Here is a 27571-nt window from a genome sequence, read left to right as displayed (position 1 = left end):
AAAAGGTAGTTGGTGACGGTTTGCTTCTTCCCTCCAAAAAAAAGAACTCTTTTTTCATTTTAACCCTTCAAAAACCTTGAAAGTGCTAATCAAGCCCTTTTCTTTTCCAAAACTCACTTTCGTCGATCAGGGAATGGCTTGTTCATTCATGAATAAAACTAACTATAATTCAAACTCTCAATCCATCTTCTCCAAAAAACAGCATTACCTTGCTCTCCTCCAAGCATGCACCTCCATGGCTCAACTCCTCCAAATCCAGGCTCAAATCCAAACCTCTAGCCTTCACCATGACAAGTTCCTTACTAGCGAGATGCTCCGCTTCTCTGCGCTCTCTCCAGCAGGTGATTTACATCATGCCCATCACCTGTTCGACCATTCTCCCACTCCCATGCTCTCCTCATGGAACCATCTCATCAGGGGATATTCTCAGAGGAATTCCTCTCAGAATGCCATTAGTGTATTTCTTGAAATGCGGCAGAGAGGAATGAGACCAAATGAGCTCACTTTCCCTTTTGTCTTCAAGTCTTGTGCGGAGTTATCGGCTCTCAAACTCGGCCGGCAAGTCCATGCTGATGTTTTGAAGAGTGGCTTCGATTCTGTCGTTTATGTTCAGAACACTCTCATGCATTTGTATGGTTCTTGCTGCAAGGTTCGTGATGTGAAGAAGGTGTTTGATTGTATGCCTCTGAGGACGGTAGTCTCCTGGAACACGATCTTGTCAGCATGTGTTGATAATTCATTGCCGGAAGAATTGATCCGTTTTTTCACTCGGATGACGAGCAGTGGTTTTGAGCCAGATCAGACCACGTTTGTTGTGCTGCTTTCTGCTTCAGCTGAGACTGGAAGCTTGCGGTTTGGCAGATGGGTTCACAGCCAAATTGTTTGCAAAGGCTTGGAGATTAACCATCAGTTGGGCACTGCACTGGTGAACATGTACGCTAAGTGTGGAGCCATTGCTTGTGCTATTACAGTGTTTGATCGGATGTTAGTGAGGAATGTATGGACTTGGAGTGCCATGATCTTAGGCTTTGCGCAGCATGGCCTGGCAAAAGAAGCTTTCCAACTTTTCTTGCAGATGAGGAATTCTTCTATAGAACCTAATTATGTGACGTTTCTTGGTGTCCTTTGTGCCTGCAGTCATGCAGGCCTGGTGAGTGAAGGCAAGCAATACTTTCATGAAATGGTTCACAAACATGGGATTGAACCAATGATGACACACTACAGTGCAATGGTTGATGTACTTGGTCGAAAGGGCCTGCTTGATGATGCCTACCAGTTCATAGAGAGAATGCCTGTTAAGCCTGACGCGGTTGTGTGGCGAACACTGCTGAGTGCTTGTCAAATACATAGTTCGAAGGATGTTAACGGTGTTGGAGAGATGGTCAGAAGGAGATTGCTGTCCCTGGAGCCCAGACGAAGTGGGAACTATGTCATTGCTGCTAACATGTACTCAGAAGCCGGATCATGGGAAGAAGCAGCTACAATGCGAAGAACAATGAGAGAGGAGGGATTGAAGAAGACCGTTGCGGAGAGTGGCATCGATGTTGGTGGTTCACTTCATAGATTTGTTTCTGGAGATGAATCTTGCGCTGATTGTGAAAAGATTTACCAATTGCTTGTTGTATTGAACCTAAGCATGAGGATGATCTGTCCTGAAGATCTCAATTCTATAATCAGTGAATGAACAATTGCATTTTACTTTGCACTCAAGATTGAAGTTCAAAATCTTGAATGATTTTATTACAGCTATCAATCAAGGAATGAATCTCAGATGAAAGTGGATGAGATCTATCCCCTGCAACAAAACTATGAACTCTGTTCTGCAACTCAATCCAACTATACCCAGGCTGTTTTGCAATCCTCCTTTTATCCATTACTTCCCTCACTTCTAATGCGTCATCCCATCGGCCCTCATCGGCATGCATGTTATACATCAACACATACGGCGCAGAGCTCTCTGGTTCGACATTCGCCAAAGCGTCTGCTGCCATCCGAGCCAATGCAACATTGTTATGTACCCGGCAAGCACCAAGTAATGCTCCCCACACTGCTCTATCTGGTGGAACTAACATTCCTTTGATCACATCCAGCGCATCATCAAGCTGCCCATGTCGCCCAATGAGATCAACAAGCGAAGCATAATGCTCAACACTCGGCATGATACCAAACTCATTAACCATAGAATCGAAATACCTCCTCCCTTCATCCACCAAACCTGCATGCCCACAAGCATTCAGAACAGAGATGAATGTTATGTGTGTAGGCTTCACCTTCGTTCTCTTCATTTCAGCAAATATAGCGAGAGCATCCTTAGCATGACCATGTTGTGCATATCCTCCAATGATTGCGTTCCATGAGATGACATCTTTTCTCAGTTTCATTTCATCGAACACAGCCGTGGCCTCCGTCAAGTTTCCACCACGAGCATACATGGTGATAAGAGCATTGTTGATCGGAATGTCAGCCACAGTAGTCTTGATAATAAGCTGATGGATCTGAACCCCTTGATAAAGAGTAGCAAGCCCTGCACAAGCACTAAGAACCGAAGAAAAAGTATGCCTGTCAGGTTTCTCTCCAGCTGCCTGCATTTGTGTAAACAGTTTGATTGCTCCATCGTAGTCTCCATTCTGCTCGTAACCTGCAATCATGGTATTCCAAGATACGAGATTTTTCTGTGGCATCCTCTCAAAATACCACCTTGCTTGCAGCACATCTCCTTTTTGAGTGAACCCACACACTATCGAGTTCCAAGACAAGCCGTCTGGCTCCGGCAATTCAAGGAAAAGATTCACAGCCTCATCCATGTCTAATGCTTGCACATATCCAGCAATCATTGTGTTCCATGAGACGATGTCTCTCTCAGGCATCTCATCGAAGAGAATCCTTGCAGAGCGAACATCCCCTGCTTTCACATAGCACATGATCATCGAATTCCACGATATCACATTCCTCTTGAATCCATGCTTCTTATCTGGTATCATGTCGAACAGTCGACGAGCATCCTCAATCTTTCCACATTGCCCATAACCAGCAATCAAGGTGTTATAAGCATCAACAGCACCTTTGATATCTCTAGTGCACTCACTCTTGAGAAGAACACTCTCAGCTTCAATCAGTTTGCCATTGCGAATAAGACCGGAAACAAGAGCACTAAGAGAAGCAGCATCTCGAACAGGCATTCTCTCAAACAAGTTCATAGCATTACTAACATCTCCAACTCCAAGAAACCCAGTGATCATCGTGTTCCAAGAGACAACATTCTTCTCAGGCATTCTCTCAAACAAACGCAATGCTTCGTCCATCCTCCCATTCCTTGTGAGGCCATTGATCATAGTGTTCCAAGAAACAGTGTCCTTCTCCCGCATCACCTCGAAGAGCCTACGTCCTTCCTCGAGCTCTCTGGGATCCCTGGACGAAGCATACCCCGCTAGCATGGAGTTCCATGACACAACATCTCTTTCAGGCATTTGGTCGAACAACTTGCGGGCTTGTGCGAGCTCACGTTGTCGAACGTAGCCACCGATCATGGAGTTCCAACTGACGACGTTGCGTTGAGGGAGGGTATCAAAGACTCGTCGGGCTTCACGTAGCTGCCCACTGCGGATGAGCTCGGAGAGAGATTTGTTCAGCCTTCGGAGGAGCTCGTGGTGGTCGAGGCCACCATGGCGGCCATCGGTGAGCGCACGGCGGAACGCCAGGTGCGTCAACCTTCTTCGCATGCTATTGATAATGATCTTGGTGTTGGCTCGTTCCGTGCTTCTTTATTCAACTGTGTGTGTTTTTAAGTCCAACAGTAATATAATATTATAAATACTTATTTATTTTTAGTTGATGCTGAATATCAGTTCACGTGGAGTGAAGACATATGGATTCTGTGGCACTGTGCACGGCCCTTGATTGTCCGATTTATCCAAAATAAATAAATAAATAATCTAGGTTGTGAATATGGCCTAAATTAGAATTACATCAAATAAGACATTGAATATAAAAATTAGAAAAAACTGCTCTTGTAAATACATAATATAACCATGCATAATAATCATAAAGACACCTTCCAGCAACAAAACATAAAAGGTATCGACTATGAAAGACAGACTTTGGAAGTTAACCGGTTGAGTTTTTCATGTCTTGTTTTATGATCAGAATCTTCAGAGCAAGATGAAGATGAAAAAATTACTAGTATGTTCCTCGGTCCTTTCGCCATTACGTTTTGAAATCTGCTGCTGCTGTGGGAGTAGTATAACAGGAAAAAACCAATTGTTTTATGGTTGGTAAGTTCACTTCCACACCATGTCCCCCATAAATCTTAAAGCAGGAACTCCTCTGATCTCTACATCAACTAACGGTGATTCGATAATCCTCAGGCTACTGAGCTCAGGATCGTTTTGGATCATATCCAGGGCACGCATTTGATCCTGCAATCAACAACATGCCTTTGTTTGCCTTTGATGAAACAATAAAATGATAAATGAATTTCATGTTTCTTGTGTAGCTGGTTCAATTCTAACATTACAGACTATAAGACTGTCCTTGAGAAATAATATCAAATTATTTTTTGGGAATTTAAGTTTTAATGTTGTATACCTTTCTTTTCATTGCACAAAATTTGCAGTCTGATGATGATGGCGGCAGAATCTGGTTGACAACAAGCCTTCTGACCGGCACATTTTCCTTCTTTAAGGAAGCATGAAGTCTTGATGATTCACTCACTGCCATCACCTGAAGAAAAATCAGACAGACTATTGTCAAATACCAAAAATAATTTTAATCAATTTTAGCTTGAGTTACTAAGTAAAGCACATATGCAGAGACACTTCATGCACCACAAGGAGTAACTTTCTTAAAGCTAAGCATATTACCGTAGGGATTGTTACAATAACGAATTCAGTCGACTCATTGTCACGGAAAAGCTCTCGGACCTTAGCCATCCTTTCCCTTAGTTGTTCTAGTTTGTCAGACTATAAAACAACAAAAGAAAAGGTGTAAACCAATCACCATGTTCTTCTATCTTAGCATGGACTTTGTATCAAGATAATTGAACTTACTGCATCCTGGGCTGGTTGCTCCTCCTGACCAAATACAGATTTGATAGCTGATGTAGCTGAAGTCAATTTCTTTTTCAACTGGAAATAGAAAAATAAATTGTATTAACTACATAATCCATCAAGTAATAGCAGTGTTTATAAAATACAACGATGAGAGTGGAATGGCAAAAAATTAAACTGAACATAGGAGAATTTAACCTTACTGTAACAACAAATTGATAAATATTAATGATCATACAACTATATTCAGGCATGAAATCAAATATAAAGGGCAATATCCTTGTTTCTATGATAGAGCCAAACACTTGATCACCACGAGGAGATTGGTAAAAGTACCTTCAATATCTTGCCTATGGAAGCATCCAAAAAGTCTGGCAAGGACAAAAGTCTAAGAGTATGGCCCTGTGAAAAAGTTGAGAAGAAGAAAAGGTAAATAGAGAATGTGATGAAAAGATCTTCAAATTTAAGGGAAAACCAAGAGCTGATCATATTGTACTTACAGTAGGAGCAGTATCAAATACTATACGACTAAACATATTAAATTCTTGTGCCTCCACAAATTGCATTACCTGGAGAACAAACCTGAAATTAGAAAATGAACAACTCCAAAGAGCATTAAGAATAATAGATGAAGTGCACATTGCACAGCAAGAAAATACAATTTTTAAGATCACATGCCTTGGAAATTGCAATTGCTTCATCCAATCCTGGAGGAGGTGTATCCAGCAGCTCGCCCAGTTTTAATTCTCCAAGCTTAAAAAGCAAGAAGGAATAAATAAGTAGAGAGAATTGAAACAGTTATCTGAGACTATTATCTTTCATAATTAAAACATAGGAAAGAAAACAATAAATATGCAGGTCAATGGGCTTCAGCAAATTTCTACAAAGCCTAATATATTTAAAGCACTGCCATCTTGATGAACTTTCTATATCTAGGTAATAAATTAAAGTGCTTTTCGAAGGAAGGGAAAATTTTAGAACTGCATTAATAAGTGGACATATTATGAAGTAACTATAAACAAATGTAGATATTAATTTCAAAGAATACGTTAGTTCCTTAGACAAAAGTTAATGTCAGTAAAACACAGCGCACGGTGTAAGTTTAAGATTACATGTTTCCCAATGTAACTTTCCAACTTCACAAGCCACTAGTCGGGCCATTTACAGGCTATTTATAACTTCAAAGGTATACTAGCAGCAATATGCAGCAAAATATTTCCTTGCTTCAACTGACATTGAGACTAGATACTAGCTGACCATCCAAAGGCAACCTCTATAAGAGATGAGAAAGGCATGAGTTTGATTGAATCACTGTCAAATTCTGGTTACTGTGAAGGATTTTCCTTCTCGGTACAGAGATGAAGAGTTAGTGGAATTACCCTAGAAAATGCCAACAGAAAAATAAAAGACAGGCCAAAGGCTCCATCATCCAACGGAAGAAAATATAAAAATAAAAAAAGTTAGATACTGAGACTAGACCAATGGGGAACTAAACCAAATAGTTATGGAGGAAAACCTGCTAACAGTCAGGATTCAATACCTGTTCAACGAGCATTCCAAGGCCCATACTGTCCATAAAGTCCTTAACCCCAGTCCCACCACTTTTTTGACTAGCAGAGCGAAATTCTTCCCTTGCCTTTTCAGGATTTATCTGCAATGAAAAGTAGCTGGTTGAGCAATCATACTGTATATATAAAAATGATTGCAAGAACCGCCTTTGTTAATATACATTAATTTGGAAGTGAAGCTAACAAAACTCATCAACAACTCCTTTACACATCAACTATGCATGCTCACCTCAAGAGCAAACAGTGGAGAATCCACTCCATCAACAGGTACCAGTGTTCCTCCACTTAAATCCTACAAATGACAGAAGCACAAAAAATAACTTGGTGTTGATCTGTAAAAGGGAAAACACGAGCCTTCTAGATGAGATTATGATTAGATTACCACATACTTGCCCAAAAGAATCACTCAAGGAATGTGCTGGATCAGTTGACACAACAATAGTCGGATGACCATGATTAGCAAATTTCACAGCTAGTGAAGCAGCACAACTAGTCTTCCCAACACCTCCTTTTCCTCCAAGCATATAGTATTTTCTCTGAGTACTGGAAACCATATCTTCAAATCCAGCAACACTTTCTGTTGGACTTGCAATTGCTCTCACTACAAACAGTATAACATTTTCCTAAATTGCAATTTCACTTAGAAAGAGTGGACAAAAGTATGGTTGCCCAACAAAATAGCTCGAATCCGTTCTCTTATTATAAGAAACAAAACATAAACTTGGTCTTGCCTATGAAGAACAGAAATGAAATAAGAAAACGCTAGAATGAATCAACAAACCAATGCCAATCTATCAAGAAACCGCCGAAACACTACAAACCTAAATGCATTTAATTTTCGATGATCAAGGTCCAAATTTCACAGCATCTAAAGCCCAGGCAGCTTAATAGTATTTAAAACCATAAAAATGACAACAAAATCATTGCTACACATCCCACTCCGCGAATATCCATCACGACATACCGTAAATCTCAATCCACAATAGGATATCACGAACTAAAAGAACCATATTTCCATACAAAGGTTGATAAAGAGCGGACCTTGGAGGATCACGGCACGGCGGCGGATTGGGAAGCGAGGGACAGAAAGAGGGGTCGGAGACGGTGGAAAGCAGCGGGCGGCGGCGAACGAGAGGCGGCGGGCGAGATGGGGCGAAGGGGAGAAGAGCATCGGGAGAGAGGAGAGCGTCCCAAGGGCGAGCATAGTGATGCGAATGAGAGAAGAAAATGGACTATTGTGAGGGTGTGCAATACTGCGAGATTGTTCCTCTATTTCTAAAACTTTTGCATGTAGACCCTTATATTATCTTAATTTATAAAAGAAACTCAGAAGGGACCTTTTTGAACTTTTTGAAGACATTTGCGTTTAGGACCTTGTATTATCTTAATTTATAAAAGGACTTTTCTTTAACATTCTGAAAGAATTTCTACAGACTGAGACCCCGCGAGACGGAGACTCTTGTGTGTGTCTCTCTCTCCATCGCCGGAGAAATCTCCGAAGCTCCGTCGCATGGAGAGAGCTCGAGAGGGATGCAAACCCTAGTCGTTTCTTGGTAATTGCTGGGAATCCAAAGCTCTTTATATTGATGCGAAGGCGCAATGCACGCCCCCAGACATCTGATTCCGATCCGACGACCACGATGTTCGTCCATAATCCGAATTCCCGGAAACCTAAATCTCTTTTCTGTCGCCTTTGGATCCCTGTCGCCGTTTCCGCTCTCATAGTGGTGTTCCTCGTCCTCTATATCTTCTCAAGACGACGTTTTGCTAATAATTTTGGGGTAATCATCGATGGCGGAAGTACTGGGACTCGGATCCATGTGTTTTTATATAGGATGGGGAGGGACTTCATGCCAGAGATCGATTTTGAGGGGTCCGCAGCGATTAGGGTGGCACCGGGTCTTTCATCCTTTGCGGCGGAGCCGGAAAAGGCTGGAGAGCTGATAAGAGAGCTAGTGGAGTTTGGGAAAGGGAGAGTGCCAAGGGATTTGTGGGGAGATACGGAGGTAAGGCTCATGGCGACTGCGGGGCTTAGGTTGCTGGATGTTGGGGCTCAAGAAAGGATTTTGGACGCTTGTAGAAAGGTGTTGAAATTTTCAGGGTTCCGGTTCCAGGACGATTGGGCGTCTGTGATTTCAGGCAAGTTATTTTTTTGCTGTTGGATCACTGAATTTGTTTTGTTTGGAAGCTCTTTTGAATTCATGATCCTCCATGCATTGGCAAAAAGTTGATTTTAAATCAAAAGATCAAACCAATCATAGATCAACCTTAACTGATATGCATTTTGTTAATTCATATAAGTATACAATATTGCATTGTTTTTTGATTGATATCACAACTTGCGTCATGTTGTGATTACTCTTCCTCTTCTTAGGTGAAAGGAAGTCCGTCTCTTAGAGATTCCCATTTATGAAGGTCCTCTGAGATTGTATGATGTCTTCTATGTCCATCAGGAAATCTTATACTCATGAGAGAAGATTTTGCCCCCGACTTCTTATTAGTTAATTTTGTCAGTTTTTATCGCGACCGTGGGTTTAAACATTTCTCACCTCACAGAAGGAAAACCTTATACTCTATGTAATATTTTCGCAGGCTCTGATGAAGGAATTTATGCTTGGGTTGCTGCTAATTATGCCCTTGGTACTTTGGGGAGTCATCCCCAGAATACCACTGGGATAATTGAACTTGGTGGGGCTTCTGCTCAGGTCTCATCTTCTATTCTACATCTTACTGATCAGTCCCCACTTCGCTGTAACAATTAAAATTTAACCATATAATTGCCCTGAAGGTTCTTCTGACTTTTGTGTGTGTATTCATAAACCATCTTATTTAATGTAGTTAATAATGAACTTCTGACTTTTTCTAATTCCACATTGCTAGACTTCTGTGCGCCTTTGATTACTTAGAAGCAGTTCCTTTCTCAATGCATTTTTTTTTTTTCCTGTTTGACCATTACAGGGATACTTCTCATTTAGTTTACAATATTTATCTCCAATGAATTTTATCTTTTAAGAAAATTGAAATATATGCCCAAGCACATTAACTGTGGAACACTAACTACAATAATTAACACTAACTATAATAATTTGGGCATCAGATGTGCAGAATGTTGATAGATATCTGGACATCTGATATGGTTCTTTTTTTCATGCAACTGCATCTAAGACAAACTGAATTTATCAACAGAAACTGAAACCTTTAGTTATGTTTTCTTTTAAGAAAATATTACATTTCTCCTATGAGCATAACGTATGAGTTAAGAATATCTAATCTTCATTGATGTTATGTAGTATTGCCTGAGACTTGGGCATTTTGGAAGCTTTTCCTATTTCCAATTTATTGTATTGGACCACTGGTCTTGGCCTTGAGATGTGAGTGCATCCGCATAGTATGCTATGCAGGAATTTTATATACCTTGATCCTTCTGACCAGTGTTTTTACTCTTCAGACAAGGAATTCATTTCTTCTTTTTAATTTCAGGTATCATTTGTATCCAATGAACCTGTGCCTCCTGAGTTCTCCCATGTGCTTAAATTTGGAGAGGTCACTTATAATCTTTATAGCCACAGTTTCCTTCATCTTGGTCAGGTATCAATGTAGAAATTCAATTCTATCATTCTATATCTCCAGTCTAAAACTTTGTGGTTATCTACTCTAGTACACCTCCATTGTCTATGAGTTGTAATTACATCATTCGATTGATGACTTGATCATTGACTTGTTAATGCTGATGTATTATATTCATTAATTAAAAGTCTCTTGGCTTGATGCATTATTTCACTTGGTTGTGTTCAGTTTTATTTATTTATTTATTTTGATTTCTTAACCTGATGTAGACGGGCTTAACTTTTGGTAAAACCTAATGAGTTTTGTTTGAGCCAATTTTCTTGTTTTTTAATTTTCACTTGCCTGAGCTCAAATGTTGCTAATTCTTGATCAGAAGACAATTTTAACCCTGACGTGGGAAGGGCACTAATGTAATGGATTCCACACCATTTTGCAGAATGTCGCGTACAGGTCACTTCGTGAATTGCTAAACTCAAGGGACTTCAAGTCATGTAATATGCTTCCTCACTTGGATAAAACTTTATTCCAAATGGTTTATTTGGTTATCAATAGCAGCTATATATTGTTGTTGCTTGTACTTGATAGTGCTTATATTTGACTCTCTCATTGGAAACTTGTTCCAGTTGCCCTCTTCATTATTTTGTTAGTGCTGATAACTCACTAAACATTTGTCACCAAATACATATTACCTCTTCCTGGACATATCATACTTTTACCAATTATTGGAGTTAGTTTTGCTTTTACCTGTGCGGAAGTGGTTGAAATTTCTGGAAGTTTATCTTATTTAGCGAAATAATGTCTAATTGGTTAATTAATCATGAATATGCTTCTAAATATTGCAAACACATTTTTCTTGAATATTAGTATGTTTCTAACTGCATTAGTAATCATATTGAGGTGATAATGATAACTTCAAGAACATCACTGTTTTATGCGAGCACAACATTGAATCTTTAGTGATTTCTGGTTTTTGGTTTTTGTGGGTTTCTTTAGTGGTTTCTTTAGTAAACATATTGCAAACATCATCAGGTTTCTGGTTTTTGTCTATGTGGGTTTCCTTTCTAGCCTTCAACTATACAACACCAGTGCAGATTTTTTAAGAAAACCCTGTGAAAGTGTATAGGGATTGGAGAAATCTTTAGTTTTGTAACTGGTTTTGCTACTATGTATATGAACTACATATTTTTCTTCTTTGCAGCTATAGAATCTGATGTGACAGAGTATAAAGATCCTTGCACACCTAAAGGATATTCTGATGGTGTGAGATTATCGAAGATTGGTGGGGTTCTCAGTTCACAGGAAAAATATCATCCTGTTGCTCATGCAAATGGTAACTTTTCAGAATGCAGGACCTCTGCGTTGATGCTGATACAGAACAAGAAAGGTAACAAGTGTGCACATAAACCTTGGCCACCTGGAAGTCATTTTGCTTTCAGAACTTTTCTTGTTGTTTTTTAGGCATGTCACTTGAAATCAGTTCACATCCTCTAAGATTGAATTAAAACATCTGCTGTGGATTGATATGATGCATGTTGGGGGTTAGAAATCTATGGTTGCTATGGATTTTTTAATTCACTACTCGTGAACCAATCCCTATATAAAGATTTTGATTTGTTGCGCCGGGAAAGACAAACAAAGTAGATGTCTTGAACATTGCATGCAAAAGATTCTGTTTCATAAGAATCCTGCACTTGTGTCTGTTATTAATGCTTGGTTCTTTGGAAAGGATCTATCAATCATCATACTTTTTTTGCATATTTAATTCAGAATTCCTTACCTATTTCTTTCTGTCTGCAGAAAAATGCTTGTATGCTACCTGTAATCTGGGATCAGCTTTCATACCCAAGCTGAATGGGAGATTTTTGGCAACTGAAAATTTCTTTCATACTTCAAAGGTATAAAAGATTTTTCTTTCTTGCTTGATCTTTTCTTGCCATCTTTTGCACATAATGAAATATTGTTTCTCATTATATTGGTTCTTCTCTTCATTTATTATCCTACTTTTGGACAGTTCTTTGAGCTCAGGCCAACATCATTGCTTTCTGATATGATGTTGGCTGGGGAACGGTTTTGTCAAGAAGATTGGTCAAAGCTAAAGCAGAAATATCCCACTTTGGAGGAAGAGGATTTATTACAGTATTGTTTTTCTTCAGCATACATTATTGCTCTTTTACATGACAGCCTTGGAATTGCTTTGGAAGACACAAGGTGTGGCATGATGCCTTATTTCATCTTTAAGCTTGGACATGATAATATTCCTTTCTTGTTTTTGTTGTTTGAGATATTTTCCTTATCATGCTCTATCAAACACACTGAGGTCTGAATTTATGTTACATTACGATCTTGCTGTTTCCTTATTGTTACATTGCTTTGAAGTTTTGGAATTTCCAAAGAGCAGAATGACGGTAGTTAATATTTTAGACAAGGTCCCTGTTTATGTGGACACTACTGATGTATGAACCTCATACATGTTTTATCATATACTTGGTGTTATCAATGTCCCCAGAGCAGTGATATGTCCTGTCTTTATTCAAACAGATAAATTACCTTCTTAACTATGTTCCAGATCTTTGATATCTACCAATATCTTCTCATGGGCAGGATTCAGTTTACAAATCAAGTAGGTGGCATCCCCCTTGATTGGGCTTTGGGAGCTTTCATCATGCAGAGATCATGGAAACCAAATGCCGATCACCTGAGTTTGGTCACGGCTACTGTCTATGAAGATTTTGGGTTCCTCTCTCTTTGCATTGTCTCTATTTTACTGATATCCATGGCATGGTGTGCGTCGAGATGGAAAAAGAGAACACAGATGAAGACTATTTATGACATGGAGAAAGGACGTTATATTATTAGGCATATCAAGCGATAAATGGAGACAGTAGCAACATCTGTACGACCGTCAAATATTCACATTAATTTCACCATTGTTCATTATTCATCTCTGTGACATCTTGACTGCACGCGGCGACCTCCCCAGTGAATCTATACGCTGTTATTTCAATGCCATATCCTCTTTTGTATTATCTGTTACATGAATCAAACAACACAAATCAAAGAGTTATCTGAGCCTCAGAGTCTGATCTAGTGATCTCTCAAGAAAACAATTGTAGCTGATTGATCCATTTTTTCATGGTTTGGGAAGAATGTTGAGATATTTTCAATGACAAAATCAGCAGATTTTGTTTGTCCTTAACAGATCTTTCTTTTGTGTTGTTCTTGCTTATATGTAGCAACAAACATTACTTGAACAGTAAACTTCAGGCATCAGAAATTATGCTCAGTTAACAATATACAAATTAAGTGTAGCAGGAGTTTTGATGTCGATATCCTTAAAACAATCATACAAAACATGTAAGCTGAGGAAATGCAGCATTGGACAATTGCTTGATTCCCATGCTTTAAATAAACCATCAGTGTAAATTTAATATATATATATATATATATATGTTTATTCTTATCTTAGCTTTAAAAAAAAAAAAGTTTTAGCTAAACTCTGATTCTCAATGTTTGGATTTATTAAATGTTGAACTAAGAAAGATGTACAGTCACCAAAGATGATCACCTGTCAATCTTTGATAAGGTTTTGACTAAAGCTCATGAGGTCAACTTTGAGAATGGAAATAGAAACACCAGCAAAATTCATGCAAGTCGACTGAATAAATATTAAATTCCTCAAACTTGTATTCTATCTGCTAATCCTGATCACAATCCTCATTAGGAAACCCACCCCCCTAAAAAAAAAAATAACTTTTTTTCTGGATTTATTTACTTGCAAAAGGATTTAAAAATGTTTGTCCAAGGCATGAGTGAGAGTGAATGATGGGATCAATGTATGAAATTAGTGAAATTACAATGCCCAACACCATCACTGACGTCCGTAACCGTCCATAGATTTGGAAAATAAGAGAGAGCAAACAAATGAGCAGAGACAGGATGAGTGGGGTGTAAAATTGCACAAAAAAAGAGGAATTCCATTGCCCCACAAAAATAAACTAGGGGTGTTAAAAATTCAGCAGTCTCTATTAAAAAAATATATATATTTTTTTAAAAAGTCGACAAAGAACAAAGTTAATAATAAACAGGTACAAAAATACATCAGTTATAATGATTTGATTGATCTTCTAAATTGTTATCTGAGAAATTTAAATTTGAAATCTTTTAATCATAAATACAGATAGTTATCAATGAGCTAGCTCATAGTTTCTAAAAATATAAAATTTTAATTTATATAAAATTTTTAACGGAAAGAAATCAACCTCAATAAATAGAATTTGATGGTAAAAGAAAACATAAAATATTTGATTCAGTAGAGCATATTATTATTATTATTATTTTAAAAAAGTGAATAAACACATGCATTAAAAAAAAACTAATACATAAAATTCACTAGATGCGGAAAAGACACAAAACAACAACAAAACAAGAAAAATAGAGCCGGTGAACAAACAACAACAGAAAGTAACTTCCATTAACAGGAGTGGAAAGAAACACGCCTAACCCTCCAACTGCATCGGGTCCATCCCACCGGTTGGCCGACCACCAGCAAAGTCGACACAGGACGCTAAAAACTCCAAAAATTCTCTCAGCTGACAACCCGCTTGTAGACCAACAAGTTTCACCAATTTAAAAGAACCCACTTCATTCCAATCGGACGAGAGCTAAGCTCCACCACCACATGAGTAGACTCCGAACATATAAAAATGCTCTTCTCAGCATCTTCGACCAGGAGATCACGTGCCCAGCTCACTAAAATATTTCTTAATTTTTCCGGAATAAGGGTCCTACTACCATGCATGAAAATCCAAGTAAAATGGGGGGTGGAGATTGTGGTTTGATGTTGTCCAGGTTGGAACACAAAAGAGATCAAACTCCTAGGATTTAACATGTGCTTGTTGAGCACTGGGCACAAAATTCCCCACCATATGTTGGCTAGTGTCCGAGGCCCAAAAGAATTTGGGCGGCCCATATGTTGGACCCCATCTGACAAAGAAGGCCCATGCATGTCTAGCTCATGCATGATAACTCCCTCAGTGTTAACCTGGTCCAGCACACTCAGGCACATCACAAGAGACAATAGACATGCGCTAGCTGTCAGCAGCTTCTTCGCCAGCCCATGCAAGATACCTCCTTCAGCGTTAACCTGTTCTTGCGCACACAAGCGCTTCACATGCAACACCAGACACGCGCCAGGTGTCAGCCAATTTTTCGCCAAGGAAGAGACAAAGTTTCCTCTGTCGCACAGTTGTCCGACAACCTCAGTAACATCGGCCAATAGCAATTCGACAACATGAGTACTGTCTATCACTATGTCAGGCCTCGCACTTAAAGCATGCGACGTCAAAAAACACTTGGGTGCGGGCTCTTGCCTCTTGGACTGAAACACGGTGACCGACCAATGGTCCGATCCAAATCAAGCCAGCGAGCCTCCCCGCCCCCATGGTAGACGACAAAGGCCGAATCACATACAATCCACGCCTCTGAATTTTCCTGTAAGACCCCGGTAGCAAAGTTCTCTTGACAAAACAACGAAACAAACCGAAGAGTCGACGAGACCCCGGGAGCTCCGCTCACCGGTCAGGTCCTCTTGTTCGTGTTTAACATGACCCCGGGAGCGTCGCTCACCGGTCGGGTCCTTTTCTTTGTGTTTAACACGATCCCAGGAGCCGCACTCTCCTTTTTTCTGTAGTCACAGGCAACCTCTTTCGTCTTCAGCTCACTCATGGCCTCCTGCAAAGATAAACCAATGGCGAATCCAAATTGAGTGACACGGGAGTGAAACTCTTCAACCGTGTCCAACGGAGCCGCGAAAACATTTCACGGTGGGCATCTCCATATGCGTCATGTTGGGTGGGCACCTCCATTTGCGGCACATCGCATGCAGCAGCTTTGCCCTCAACGGCCACAACATCCTCTTTATTCCAAGGCTGTTCTCCAACCTCAATGAGACTGTTATCTAGGTAAACCAGTGATTCAGCGTTCAGTGACTCAAGGTCGAGCAACGCCAGCAACGCCTCATCGTCTACCTTTTCGTTATCCAAAAAATGATCCCCACCTTCGTCGCTTAGAGGATGTGAGTGAAACATCGGAGTGTAGAAAGGGAGACCCTCAGGGTGAAGCACAAGCACACATCACCGTTCATAATGCATCAAAATTGAGTGATTCCGAATCACTATTATTATTATTATTATTATTATTATTATTATAGTTACCTAAAGAATGACAGGCCATGGCTCAATTTTGATGTTGTTTTTGGTAATTTCCATATTATTTAATTAAATGATAAGCATTCCAACAATATTTATTAGTTCCATCCAAATATTAGGGTCAAATCATGATAGACAATGAAATGACTTGATAAACTTTTTTTTTTTTTTATGTTATATGACTTGATAAACTTGAAATTTTGGGAATCACACATTATAGTCTTCAATAATGTTCCAAAAAAAAAAAGGTTTATATAGTATTATGGCAATACCTACCAAACCAGTTTCAATTTATTTGTACTTTACACATAAATTAAGAAAGGACTCAGAGCAATAAATAAAAGACAGGTTTCACCCAAGTTCTTTACATGTGTCAAGGAAGCAAACATATATCATGTTTAATTATCAACTGTAATTAATTAAGTCCCTGATCTTAATTATTTCCTACATATAATCATAGTGGCCCCAGGTCTTAATTAAGTTAGAGTAGATAAGTTTCCAACTTTATAAGAACATATATAATAATCACCTAAACTCAATTACCAGCTAATCAAGCAATTTATATATATATAAGATAAATAAATCACATTTATTTAACGGAAAACAGACTTACTAGAGTGTCAAACAAAAAAGAGGCATATTTATAACTGAACTAAAAAATTAAACTACAAAAGAGAATAAACTAAATAACTACAAATTCACAAAAAGTAAAAAAACAAAACACTCAAGATATCAGACGAGACAATAACTAATGAACAAATAACAGTAAAATAAATAAATAATAAAGAAAGAAGCAAGCGAAATATTAGAAACATTTGACTTCTGTCAAACCTCAGAATCATTATAATTGTTTTAGAGTCTACTAAGATCTTCTTACTGTAAATTTACTACAAAGTTAAAGTTTTTTTTTATTGTTGGTGTTAGTCTCTTTTAATTTGGCCTTTTTAAGAACTGGAGTTGCATTTATCGAAACAATAAACATATTAAATTTGATATGGTGCAAGTGTGCAACAGTGTAAGTCAGAAATAATTTATGAAAAAATAAATGCAAACATTGATATAAAGTTTTATAAGGCAGTAGCAATTCAAGGGATGCCAAGGACTAATACCTACCAGAGATTTATTTGAGTGGATGCCTACCACTCAGACTTAGTCTGGTGAGCCTAACCATCCCCACTCCCATCTCTCACAACATGCTCCACAAATAGTTAGCCACAAACACACTTTCTGAGCGCGCGCGCACACACACACACACACATATACCTGGATATTATCAGTTGGCTCTGAATTCATTAACAATGGCCTCTTCTCATGCTTGTGAGATTCATGACATAGCCATAGCTCAAAGTGCAGCAAAGTCTCAGAAACATGTTCTTCTTGCACATCTCCCTCCTTTGTTTGTCCAGAAGGTAATCAAATATATATAAAGTTAAGCAATAATTAATTCTCTTTAGTTAGTTTTGCATGAATGAATTGTTTGATTAATTTGTTTAATTTGTAGATGGTGGCAGAGGCCATTGCTACATTTCTGCTAGTGTTTGTCACCTGTGGAGCTGCAGCTTTGAGTAAAAAGAACGAGAGCAGTGTTTCAAAGCTCGGCGCATCGGTCGCCGGAGGCCTTATCGTCACCGTCATGATCTATGCAGTAGGACACATCTCCGGTGCTCACATGAACCCTGCAGTCACTCTTGCCTTTGCTGCTTTCCGGCATTTTCCATGGCTTCAGGTGATGATCTTATCCTCATCACAATATTAATTAAAATTAATTCCATCTTGCTAATTTGTTTTGGTGCCCCACAAAATAATTGCCCAACAACCCATTTATTTAACGGATGATTGATCATCTTGGTGGTTACCAACAACAATAATGCAGGCAAAATAATTTATAATTTTTTTTTTTCAATGCAAACCAAATTCAATTGTAATTATTAATTACAAGTCATGCATGCATGCATATGCATGTTCATTAGGTGCCATTCTACTGGTCAGCTCAGCTCACCGGAGCCATCATCTCTGGATTCACTCTACGTTGTGTTCTTCACCCATTAATCGAACTTGGGACCACGATGCCTTCGAGCACATCGTTCCAAGCTCTTGTCATGGAGATCATCGTCACTTTTACAATGATGTTTGTCACTTCTGCCGTTGCAACGGATACTAAAGCAGTGAGTGATCAGGATATTTAACTATATATATCATTTCTATTGTTCAGTTGTTCAGTGTTTAAATTAACTTTGTTAATTTTTTGAATGTAGGTAGGTGAGTTAGCAGGGTTAGCAGTTGGATCTTCAGTTTGCATAGCTTCCATTTTTGCTGGGTAAAAATGAATTCAAAAAACACATGTTGAATGCTATCGAAATTTATGAAATGAAAAAAAATATATTTACAGAATACATATACACATATTAATTAAATTTTGAGAGTGATGAAAAATGGCAGGCCAATATCAGGAGGATCAATGAATCCAGCAAGAACATTAGGACCGGCATTGGCGAGCAAAGAGTACAAAGGTTTATGGGTTTATTTTGTCGGTCCGGTGACCGGGACATTGTTAGGAGCCGGAGCTTATAAATTCATTAGAGAGAGTGATAGTTCCATGAATGTCTCTTCTTCTCAGAAGCTCTCTTCTTTTAAGCTTCGTCGCTTGCAGAGCCAGGACTCAAGTAATGAGGAAATGCCAGTCCCTTAAATTAAACACTGTTGCTCAACAACCTTAATTAATCTTCATTATGGGTTGTTAATCTTGTTCTTAATCAAGGGGCTTGCTATCTTAATAAGCCTCTATCTATGTAACATATTATTATTATTATATATAATAATATTGGAATATATTTTTATCTTCCACTTGGCTATTATGTTTGAAGGAATATTTTTTTTTATATGAGTAACAAGCGGTTTAACATGCTGGGTAATAAAGACTTATTGTATACGTTCAAAATAATATATATTATGAACAACAATCTAATAATAAATTTTTTTTATATTTTTTTTAAAAAATTAATAAATAGTAAATAAATATTACTGTTATAATATTTTTATAATATTATACAGTATTATAATAAAAAAAATTAAACCGACACTACTCACCCATTATTTTATTTGGACGACTTACTATCAAGTGCTTGTTTGGAAATGCCAAGGAAAAGTCTTGGTAATTACTCCAATATGAGAATTAATGCACACATTGACTGAGTCAATAAATGAAGACAATTCTAAAGGTCCACAAGCTGGTCTTCTCTGAACGGGTCCTTCACCAGTGCCTTCATTAATAGTTTCCTTTTGATTTATATATGATCAGTTTTAAATTTTCAAAATTTCTTTGAATTTATTAAGTTATACATTATATAATTATATATAATAAAAATATTTTTGATATTTTACTATTAAATATTAAAAGTTTAGTGGTGAATTGTGAACAAACTAAAAGATTTTAAAAATAATTCTCCTATTTATATAATAAATAAGAAGAAGATTCATTTGCATTAATTATGAAGGAGTGGTAATTTATACTATAAGATTATATATGGATTTATACCAATAATGTATGTACACATTGACAAGTGTCTAGTATCTTGATATTTAGATTTTGATCATTCCCATAACCAAAATGGACTCCCACTCTTTCGTTAATAAAATACTTTTCTTTAGTCCAATCTTTGAAGGAACTTATTATAACTAGTACAAGTAATTAACTTAATCATATAATTTATTTTTATATATAAGAAAATGTCAGCATCATAGGTGCTATTTCAACTTTAACATAGTACAATTTAGAAATAAATTGAAACTAACGCGCACCGAAACCGCGACAGGTAAGACGGGACGTCCGTTATAATTGAAGACAATGAAGAAAAATAAAATATATTATTTTCATTTTTTTGATAATTTTTTTGAGTCTAGAACATGATAACAATATTTTAAAAAAAAAAACATTTTAGTAAATTTTCCGGGCCTAACCAACAACTTTTTGACCTATTAATACTGTATCATTCATTTAGGAAAAGACTGAAATCTTAACAAAAAATTCACTAAAGCTAAGAGTATAAGTGTTTTGAGGTCTTTACTCCACATTTGTAATTTTGGATCGTAAGCATCCTCTGTTTTTTTTTTCAAATGAAGGTATTTATCACTTATTTATCAATATATATTTATTAAATTAGATAAATAATTTAGATCTTTCTTTCCCAAGATGAAGATGAGCAGCTAACCAGCTAAAAAAAGCATGGACATGCACAAATTTCTACGGATCAAGTGGGGTTGAGGCCCGCATATATATAGAAGCTGGGACCACTTGCACAAAATCACACTCATACTCCATAAAATAGACCCTCACTCATAATTTTAACTCTCGTTATTTATAAAAATATATGAAGAGTTCTAATGGAGATCTGATTATTATTAGACCATTTCATCGTTGGTAATTATTTAGAATTTTTAAGATGGGTAAAAACAAAAAGCAGAAATATTAATATACAATGTGTGTCTGAGAATTTATAAATCAACATATTTACTTTTATTACCGAGGCATACCTTCGCCGTTACGTGGCCGTTACGGAGGCTCGGAAGGAACGAGCCTGAGATGGCATTGTCTGGAGCTATAAAAATCGAAGCTTTTCTCATTCCACGGTCCTCGTCCGTGACCAAACCGAGGCGCGTTCATCATCCAAAGCCCCTCTCGAGGTATTTGAGTATTTCGTTCGATTTCCCCCTTTTGTTTTCCATTCCCGTGAATTTTCCTGTTTGGAATCGGATTCGCCGGAAGAAACCGTACAATTCGGTGTTCTTGTTCACCCAGACCGGTTTTTCTAGGGCGCGCGATTTGCATTTTCTTTTCCCTGGGGATCTTTTTCCCCTTTCTCTTTCAATTTGTGATGATATATGATGATTGTTTTCTGGGGTTCCTTTCAATTTTAGGTTTTGGTTTCAGCGGTACTCCGGGATTAGGATTGTTTTGTGATATTTCGACAGTCTTTGTCGTTGCAGGAACTTGAATTAGCCCATTGATTGATGATTTCGGAATTCTAAGCTAATTTGATGGATTTTACGAGTAAATTTGTTTAAAAGATGTTTTTTTTTTTGGTAGTTTGTTTAGTTGGTGGGAGGGATTTGGCCAATGGGGGATCATCTGGTGTTGTGTGTTGATCGGGTTGATCGGCTTAGCACACCACGAACCATTGATACGACACAAGGAGACGAGAAGTCAACGTCTTTTGGGGATTCAACTTATAATGTGGGCTCTTCTGTTTCACCATCATCCCAGATGAATTCTAGCATTGTGGAGGAGAGAGTTTATATTAATGATGGCGATGAGGAGGAGCCTCTTATACAGACTGTAGAATGCCGCATTTGCCAGGAGGAGGATGACATCAAGAACCTGGAGGCACCCTGTGCTTGCAGTGGCAGCTTGAAGGTATATTTCTTCAAAATCTTTAACCTTGCTTGCTTGAATTCATTGTGATTGCATTGACATACGGTCACATAGAAAGCAACTTAGGTCAACTCTCTTATGCGACTTACCTGGTAAATTAAGTGTTGCGTGCATCCAATGTATGATAGACTTGTTTGGTGGTTTTTTTTTTAATGCAAAAATGTTGCAATATAAGCATGGGATGTATTGCTTCATGTTACCCAAATGGAGATTAATAGATTGATTAGCGTGTTAGTGTTTGGGACCATTGACCTTGCTTTAGTAGAATGAGTATTTTCTTTCTTGATCTATTGTAGTACTTCTTATTTGGCTTTTTCTTTCCTGTGCAGTATGCCCATAGAGCTTGTGTCCAGCATTGGTGCAATGAAAAAGGAGATATTACCTGTGAGATCTGCCATGAGGTGAGCCCCAAAAATGGCAGTGGGTTTTCAAAATATGCATGAATTTATCTTGCATTATATGTGATCTAAATATTATTAACTTTAATAGGACTGAAATTTCATTTTACGTAAAACTGAAGGGTACTAATTCCTGAGTACTATATATCTCCACCATGCCATTGCTTGGTGGAAGAATGATGATAACGTAGCTTCTTGTTAGAGATAACTGGTTGGTTTTGATTTTCAATATGAAGAGAATTGCCTTATTAATACACAAATATCAGTTTTCAGGACAAACTGTGACTTTCATGAAAGTTTATGTCCTGACATTTTGTAAAGTACTTCAACTGTATTTTTTACTTTAGCCATCATGTCCTTTTCTCTTAATAATCATCAACGGTATTAGGTAGTTTTGAGTTTAGTGATATTCTTCATTAAGTCATCTATTATAATCATGTAGGTGATGAATAACATGTCATATACTAAATATTCTACATTGTCCTGATTTTGATATCTGTACGGTCCATAACTCAAGTGCAATTGATTTTATCTGAGTTTCTGTTAACAAGGGCATTTGTAATATACAGCCATACAAGCCTGGCTATACTGCACCTCCCCGACCTCAGCCTGATGAAACCACAATTGATATTAGGCAAGTTGTCATTTATGCATATTTACTTGCTTTTTAAGACTATGAAGGCATTCTGCATCCTGAAGAACCCAACTGTGTGCTTTCTCAATAAATCTTTTGGCCATTGGACCAATTGATAGTTGGTATCGTCTGTGAGGCTTGATAATTTTCCATTGTTGTTCTTGTCATGCTATGTCTACTTCTGTTGCAGTGGAGGTTGGACCATCAGTGGCGCTCCTTTAGACTTACATGACCCGCGAATGCTTGCAATGGCGGCAGCACAGCGCCACTTTCTTGAAGCTGACTATGATGAGTACTCTGACACAAATGCTAATGGTGCTGCATTTTGTCGTTCTGCTGCTCTAGTTGTAAGTTCTTACAGTGTATTTTTGGACTGCAATTCCTCATAGTTAATATTTAAACTGGGTTAGAATCATTTAAATTTTATTTTTGTAAATTATATTGTTTAACTAAAAGAGCCCTTGGATGTTGAATTGCGCATGCCCTTTTAAATATGCACCACCAATTGCTTCCTGTTGAGGCATCCAATTTATGTATTGTGTGGACTAACACGGATTTCTCTTCTCCATTAAATGCAGCTAATGGCGCTTTTGCTGTTGAGGCATGCGTTATCCATCACCAACACTGATGGGGATGATGACGCCTCCACCTACTTTTCTGTGAGTAAAATTCTCAAGCACTCGAATCATTTTCTTGTTTTTACGGCCTTGATTTAACTTTCTAATTCATTTATGTTCTACAGTTTTTCTTGTTGAGGGCTGCTGGTTTTCTTTTGCCATGTTACATAATGGCTTGGGCAATTAGCGTGTTACAGCGAAGAAGACAAAGACAGGTTGATATTCAAAATTTTTAGACAAAATTTACTTACAATATTCATTCAATCAATATATTATTATATTTTTATCCATAATCTCAAACCCGCAGGAAGCAGCTGCTCTGGCAGCAACTGAGGTAGCATTCATCATCCAGTCGGCACAAGCAAGGGCCCTGCAGTTCACAATAGCACCTGAGTCACCGACCACGCCCCAACAAGAGCCACATCAATAATAGCTCCATGCCATCCTTTTGTGTTTGGCTTTCCCTGGAAATTTCAAAGCAGTAAACAGTCTAAATTGTTGAGCAGGTTACCCCTTTTATTATGATACTTCACAATGGGGAGAATTGAGGGTTTCCCCTATTCATATTTCATTATGTGATTCTCTTTACAACGGACCTAATGCTTTTACCTATCTTATGTAAATACATAAAACATGTTTTTTCACATTTGTTATCTTGTATGATTTTCTTGCCAGACATAAAATAAAGGAAAAAAAACTTATCATGCTTGTCATCACCTTCAAGCATGTTAAGTTGACTATTCTCCCCTTGGTTAATACCTGTACAAGTATGAGCTTTAAGGGAATTTGATGTGTTAGGTTTCCTGGGATTATATTTGCCCATCAAGTCAGCTCTATATATGAACTCCATTTGTGCCAGCAAATACTAAAACACTGCTAAGATACCAAGATCAAATTTGTAATCTTCATCCTCAGAACAAGCCATCAAAATGCCAAAATAGCACTGACTAATAATGACAACATCATTTGCTGCAATAACATCGTCTGTGCAAGCCTTTTTTAGTTAATTACACCACCTCAAATCCAATCAGTTTCATGGCTCTTCCAGGCTTCAAAGTTCACTTGAGTCCTTGATGAGAAATATCCTTCAACACTAAAGATTATTCTGCAGAAATGCAAAAATAAATGCTGGAAACATGAAAAAGGACATCAACTATAGAATCTAATGAAATTTTGGTTGCTTGATAACCGAGCTAAAGTGAGATACCTCAATCATAATCAAGAGAACAATCATGATTATCTCCTTCATAAGAAAGACCAGTTGTAAGTGGACCTTGCCAAATACCTTCATTAGAAGAACTGCTGTCTACTGAACCATCAGTAATTCGACGACGAAGCTCATTATCATCATGCTGCACTCTCCCACTGATTTCTAGGCATATGCCATTTGCTGCTCTCTTATTCTGTTTTCCCTTGACTGGTTTTCTAGAAGGTCCTGTATTGACAAGGACTGGTTGTATTTTAACTGTCGGATTTGGCTTCATACGGTTTAGTTCTCTTTCTTCAACTGGTCTTAGAATCCGGTGTTCTGATTCAAGTTCTGGGGCTTCATCTCTGTTAACTAAGACCTGCATGAAACACAGTCCAAATAGTCATTTGTTGCAAGACTCGACTCTTTGAGATGACTAATAAATTAGGAAGCCATGGTTGTTGACTATTGAGTTAATGCAAACGAAGCAAAAATTAAAAGAAAATAAAAAAGGATCATATGGAACATTAACAATGCCCTCAAACTGAAAAGTTTCAGCAAACACAGACAGATATCTTGATTATCATTGGCAGTCAACAACTAAGAATTTCTAACAAAACTTGTTTGAAATTCATGCCAACGGTTGGAAAAAAATTCTCTGGAACCTACCTTGCGGCCAAGCAAATCAAATGTCACAATGACCTTCTTTCTCTGAGCTTCATTTGCTTCTTCAATTTCCTTCTGTTTTTTCATTAGAAGATCTTTCTCCTGAAGCCACACACAATAAAAATAAAAATAAAAATAAAAATAAAAGAGAGAAGAAGATTAGACTTCCTGCATGAAAATGTGGCAATGTTAAAAAGATAATTAGTTCAGTTAATAAGAGACACAATTATATACTCTAAGGCTACTATTATGTTCTTCACATTAGGTATAAAGTAGTTGCTGCTTCTGGTTTTTATTAAAAAAGTAATTCTAATAAGGTGATAAGCCTAAATTATATACAAGTGCAAACAAGAACCAATTTGGATTGCACAAATCACCCTATTGGAATTTTAGGAGGCTGCATAGCCACAATCTTACTGAAAATGTATAAGAATCGCATCCATGATCCAAAGATACAAAACTATATAATATACAAAAGAGAAGTGAAACAAGCTATTAATTATATGTTAAGCAAGATCATCACCTGGAATAAAGTTTAGATCTAAGAATTAAAATAAGAAACACACTCATTTACACCAGAAAAAGAGGTGGACATCATAAGAGACATGATAGTGTACCTCTGCAGACAACCAGCTGTTCCCTTCAATCTCATAGTAATCACTCTGGTCATCAATAACTGTAGTCCTCGCTGCAGAGTTTCGGTCATACTCTACAAGTCGTTTGGCATATGCCTCGGCTGCAGCTTCAGCATCAGAGTGAGGAACTACAAGTTCATCTAGGCCAGCATATGTGCTGCCTTCTCTCAACACAAGCACGCCACAGAAGCTGCAAGGACCTTCTCCTTCCTGTTCACAGACAATCTTACCACAGGACAAGCAATTGCTCACAAGCTTGTGTCTACGAGCCTGGCAAGAACATGGCTTTCCTTGCTGGAACACAATTGAACCTTTTGCAGCCTCGGCAAGAGAGATGACTTTTCCGGACTTTTTCTTTTTGCTACTGTTAGTGCTAGAATGTCCCTTAGAAATGCTTTTAGCCTCTTGATGTTCTGTCAGAGTTTTAGCATCTGGGACATTAGAGACATTCACCTTATCCTGAACATTAGATATGCCGGTGCCTTTTGGCGCTCTTGTTTGTTTCTTGGTTGCATTCCTCGAATCCTCATTTGCAGCAGGCTTCATGTAGGCTTGAAGGCCTGAAGTTTGGGTATTTGTATTTGCATTAGAGGAATCCACATAACCTCTCCTAAGCAAATACTCCTGAATGATATCCTGACCAGCTTCTCGACCAACAATATTCTGCAGTTCACCAACAAAGAATCAATTCCTGCCCCCAAATGTAAGATAAAACATCACGGAAAAGATAATCTCTGGTTGTTGACACAAATGTTCCAAGAATTTAACACAGATCATGAGCTCTGGCAATAGAACATTGACAAACAACATACAAGCAAATCTAGAGACAACAAAACCATATAAACTTGAAATAGTTGGATCAATCATTCCCAAAGAAAATCTAATAAGTGTTGCCCTACACTAACATAAGACTTTGGTCTGAACAGAACAATAAATTCTCCTTCGAATTCTCAATCAAATACAGCCACATAACCAATATCGTCTTAATGGAAGAAATTCTCTAATAATGTTCTTGCAAATTTGAAGTTTTTTTCCAGAACATAAATCTCCACAAGTTTCGTTCACAATCTATCAGTGATTTAGAAGCAAAAGCACAAAATTTACAAACACGCCACGATTTTTCACTAAAAAAAAGCTGTTAACTATATCATCAATTCAAAATATCAACAAAAATTAAACCTAAACCTGATGATCAAACCAAAAATCAGACAGGGTCATCACCTACACTATTGGATTCAAACTATAAGATCAAATCAATATATTCCTAAGAAAAAACACAAATTAAAAATTGATAGGTCGATGTAATGGTGTTCGGATAGAGAAATTCGTACAGCGAGGTAATCGGCGGCGTCCTGCGGAGGCGCAAGCTCACAGAAGGAGACGAGACCGGAGATTAGGTCGGCGTCAAGGTCCAGACCACTCAACTTCCCGCATATGTTCTGCAGTGCCTTCTCCAGCCACTCCCCCGACGCCATGATCGCTCTCTCTCTCTCTCTCTCTCTCTCTCTCTCTCTCGAGCAGAACCGATGTGTAATAAAAATTAATCAAAGGGTTTGTTTTATAAATCTTGCAAAATTGCGGTAGGTTGCAATAATCTTAATTACAGGGTTCTTTTTAT

The 27571-nt window shown here is 37.9% G+C and overlaps 7 protein-coding genes across 8 annotated transcripts; 4 read left to right on the top strand and 3 right to left on the bottom strand.

Annotated features, from left to right (window-relative positions):
* The first annotated feature begins 107 nt into the window (after nt 1-107).
* On the top strand, nt 108-1699 carry LOC120261348 (pentatricopeptide repeat-containing protein At2g36730). Its single transcript, XM_039269209.1, has one exon. The coding sequence runs from the start codon at nt 134-136 to the stop codon at nt 1682-1684; it is 1551 nt and encodes a 516-aa protein (XP_039125143.1). The 5' UTR covers nt 108-133; the 3' UTR covers nt 1685-1699.
* On the bottom strand, nt 1697-3895 carry LOC120261345 (pentatricopeptide repeat-containing protein At1g62260, mitochondrial). The gene has a single exon (XM_039269206.1). It carries the CDS (start codon nt 3717-3719, stop codon nt 1707-1709), a length of 2013 nt encoding a protein of 670 aa, XP_039125140.1. The 5' UTR covers nt 3720-3895; the 3' UTR covers nt 1697-1706.
* A 115-nt stretch (nt 3896-4010) lies between these two features.
* On the bottom strand, nt 4011-7869 carry LOC120261350 (ATPase GET3B-like). 2 transcript variants are annotated; one of them, XM_039269214.1, is made up of 11 exons: nt 7655-7868; nt 7003-7214; nt 6843-6905; nt 6586-6696; nt 5724-5798; nt 5546-5614; nt 5382-5447; nt 5046-5123; nt 4860-4958; nt 4585-4719; nt 4011-4415 (listed from the first exon to the last, which is right to left on the bottom strand). In XM_039269214.1, the coding sequence occupies exons 1-11, from the start codon at nt 7815-7817 to the stop codon at nt 4278-4280; spliced, it is 1209 nt and encodes a 402-aa protein (XP_039125148.1). In that variant the 5' UTR covers nt 7818-7868; the 3' UTR covers nt 4011-4277. The 2 variants fall into 2 exon arrangements, with proteins under 2 accessions (XP_039125148.1, XP_039125149.1); XM_039269215.1 differs by lacking the exon at nt 5546-5614 and having other exon boundaries at nt 7655-7869.
* Nucleotides 7870-8040: 171 nt separating this feature from the next.
* On the top strand, nt 8041-13376 carry LOC120261433 (probable apyrase 6). The gene is made up of 8 exons (XM_039269320.1): nt 8041-8752; nt 9206-9318; nt 10094-10201; nt 10617-10671; nt 11379-11564; nt 11978-12075; nt 12192-12388; nt 12782-13376. Exons 1-8 carry the CDS (start codon nt 8200-8202, stop codon nt 13050-13052), a joined length of 1581 nt encoding a protein of 526 aa, XP_039125254.1. The 5' UTR covers nt 8041-8199; the 3' UTR covers nt 13053-13376.
* A 4145-nt stretch (nt 13377-17521) lies between these two features.
* LOC120260687 (aquaporin NIP2-1-like) lies at nt 17522-19228 on the top strand. Its single transcript, XM_039268227.1, has 5 exons — nt 17522-17795; nt 17888-18112; nt 18357-18551; nt 18642-18703; nt 18826-19228. Exons 1-5 carry the CDS (start codon nt 17685-17687, stop codon nt 19073-19075), a joined length of 843 nt encoding a protein of 280 aa, XP_039124161.1. The 5' UTR covers nt 17522-17684; the 3' UTR covers nt 19076-19228.
* A 1780-nt stretch (nt 19229-21008) lies between these two features.
* On the top strand, nt 21009-24203 carry LOC120261154. Its single transcript, XM_039268899.1, has 8 exons — nt 21009-21066; nt 21470-21796; nt 22144-22215; nt 22782-22846; nt 23037-23193; nt 23425-23505; nt 23589-23678; nt 23771-24203. Exons 2-8 carry the CDS (start codon nt 21500-21502, stop codon nt 23891-23893), a joined length of 885 nt encoding a protein of 294 aa, XP_039124833.1. The 5' UTR covers nt 21009-21066; nt 21470-21499; the 3' UTR covers nt 23894-24203.
* A 187-nt stretch (nt 24204-24390) lies between these two features.
* Nucleotides 24391-27492, bottom strand: LOC120261153 (activating signal cointegrator 1). Its single transcript, XM_039268898.1, has 5 exons — nt 27285-27492; nt 25936-26616; nt 25322-25420; nt 24671-25031; nt 24391-24568 (listed from the first exon to the last, which is right to left on the bottom strand). Exons 1-4 carry the CDS (start codon nt 27426-27428, stop codon nt 24672-24674), a joined length of 1284 nt encoding a protein of 427 aa, XP_039124832.1. The 5' UTR covers nt 27429-27492; the 3' UTR covers nt 24391-24568; nt 24671.
* Nucleotides 27493-27571: the final 79 nt, after the last annotated feature.

Source organism: Dioscorea cayenensis, chromosome 5 (assembly GCF_009730915.1).
Source record: "Dioscorea cayenensis subsp. rotundata cultivar TDr96_F1 chromosome 5, TDr96_F1_v2_PseudoChromosome.rev07_lg8_w22 25.fasta, whole genome shotgun sequence".
Taxonomy (NCBI): Eukaryota; Viridiplantae; Streptophyta; class Magnoliopsida; order Dioscoreales; family Dioscoreaceae; genus Dioscorea; species Dioscorea cayenensis.
The sequence above is the reverse complement of the archived record's forward strand: the minus strand, read 5'-3'. Positions and strand labels throughout refer to the sequence as shown.

Coding starts and splice junctions, on each gene's coding strand:
- LOC120261350 (XM_039269214.1), bottom strand. CDS start 7,817: ATGCTCGCCCTTGGGACGCTCTCCTCTCTCCCGATGCTCTTCTCCCCT. Junction 7,215..7,654: donor CCGTGCCGTGATCCTCCAAG/GTCCGCTCTTTA, acceptor TACTGTTTGTAG/TGAGAGCAATTGCAAGTCCA. Junction 6,906..7,002: donor TGAGTGATTCTTTTGGGCAA/GTATGTGGTAAT, acceptor TGTCATTTGTAG/GATTTAAGTGGAGGAACACT.
- LOC120260687 (XM_039268227.1), top strand. CDS start 17,685: ATGGCCTCTTCTCATGCTTGTGAGATTCATGACATAGCCATAGCTCAA. Junction 17,796..17,887: donor CTCCTTTGTTTGTCCAGAAG/GTAATCAAATAT, acceptor TTTAATTTGTAG/ATGGTGGCAGAGGCCATTGC. Junction 18,552..18,641: donor TTGCAACGGATACTAAAGCA/GTGAGTGATCAG, acceptor TTTTGAATGTAG/GTAGGTGAGTTAGCAGGGTT.
- LOC120261348 (XM_039269209.1), top strand. CDS start 134: ATGGCTTGTTCATTCATGAATAAAACTAACTATAATTCAAACTCTCAA.
- LOC120261433 (XM_039269320.1), top strand. CDS start 8,200: ATGCGAAGGCGCAATGCACGCCCCCAGACATCTGATTCCGATCCGACG. Junction 10,202..10,616: donor GTTTCCTTCATCTTGGTCAG/GTATCAATGTAG, acceptor ACCATTTTGCAG/AATGTCGCGTACAGGTCACT. Junction 10,672..11,378: donor CTCAAGGGACTTCAAGTCAT/GTAATATGCTTC, acceptor TCTTCTTTGCAG/CTATAGAATCTGATGTGACA.
- LOC120261345 (XM_039269206.1), bottom strand. CDS start 3,719: ATGCGAAGAAGGTTGACGCACCTGGCGTTCCGCCGTGCGCTCACCGAT.
- LOC120261153 (XM_039268898.1), bottom strand. CDS start 27,428: ATGGCGTCGGGGGAGTGGCTGGAGAAGGCACTGCAGAACATATGCGGG. Junction 25,421..25,935: donor ACAGCTGGTTGTCTGCAGAG/GTACACTATCAT, acceptor GTGTGGCTTCAG/GAGAAAGATCTTCTAATGAA. Junction 25,032..25,321: donor TTGATTTGCTTGGCCGCAAG/GTAGGTTCCAGA, acceptor TGTTTCATGCAG/GTCTTAGTTAACAGAGATGA.
- LOC120261154 (XM_039268899.1), top strand. CDS start 21,500: ATGGGGGATCATCTGGTGTTGTGTGTTGATCGGGTTGATCGGCTTAGC. Junction 21,797..22,143: donor CTTGCAGTGGCAGCTTGAAG/GTATATTTCTTC, acceptor TTTCCTGTGCAG/TATGCCCATAGAGCTTGTGT. Junction 23,194..23,424: donor GTCGTTCTGCTGCTCTAGTT/GTAAGTTCTTAC, acceptor CATTAAATGCAG/CTAATGGCGCTTTTGCTGTT.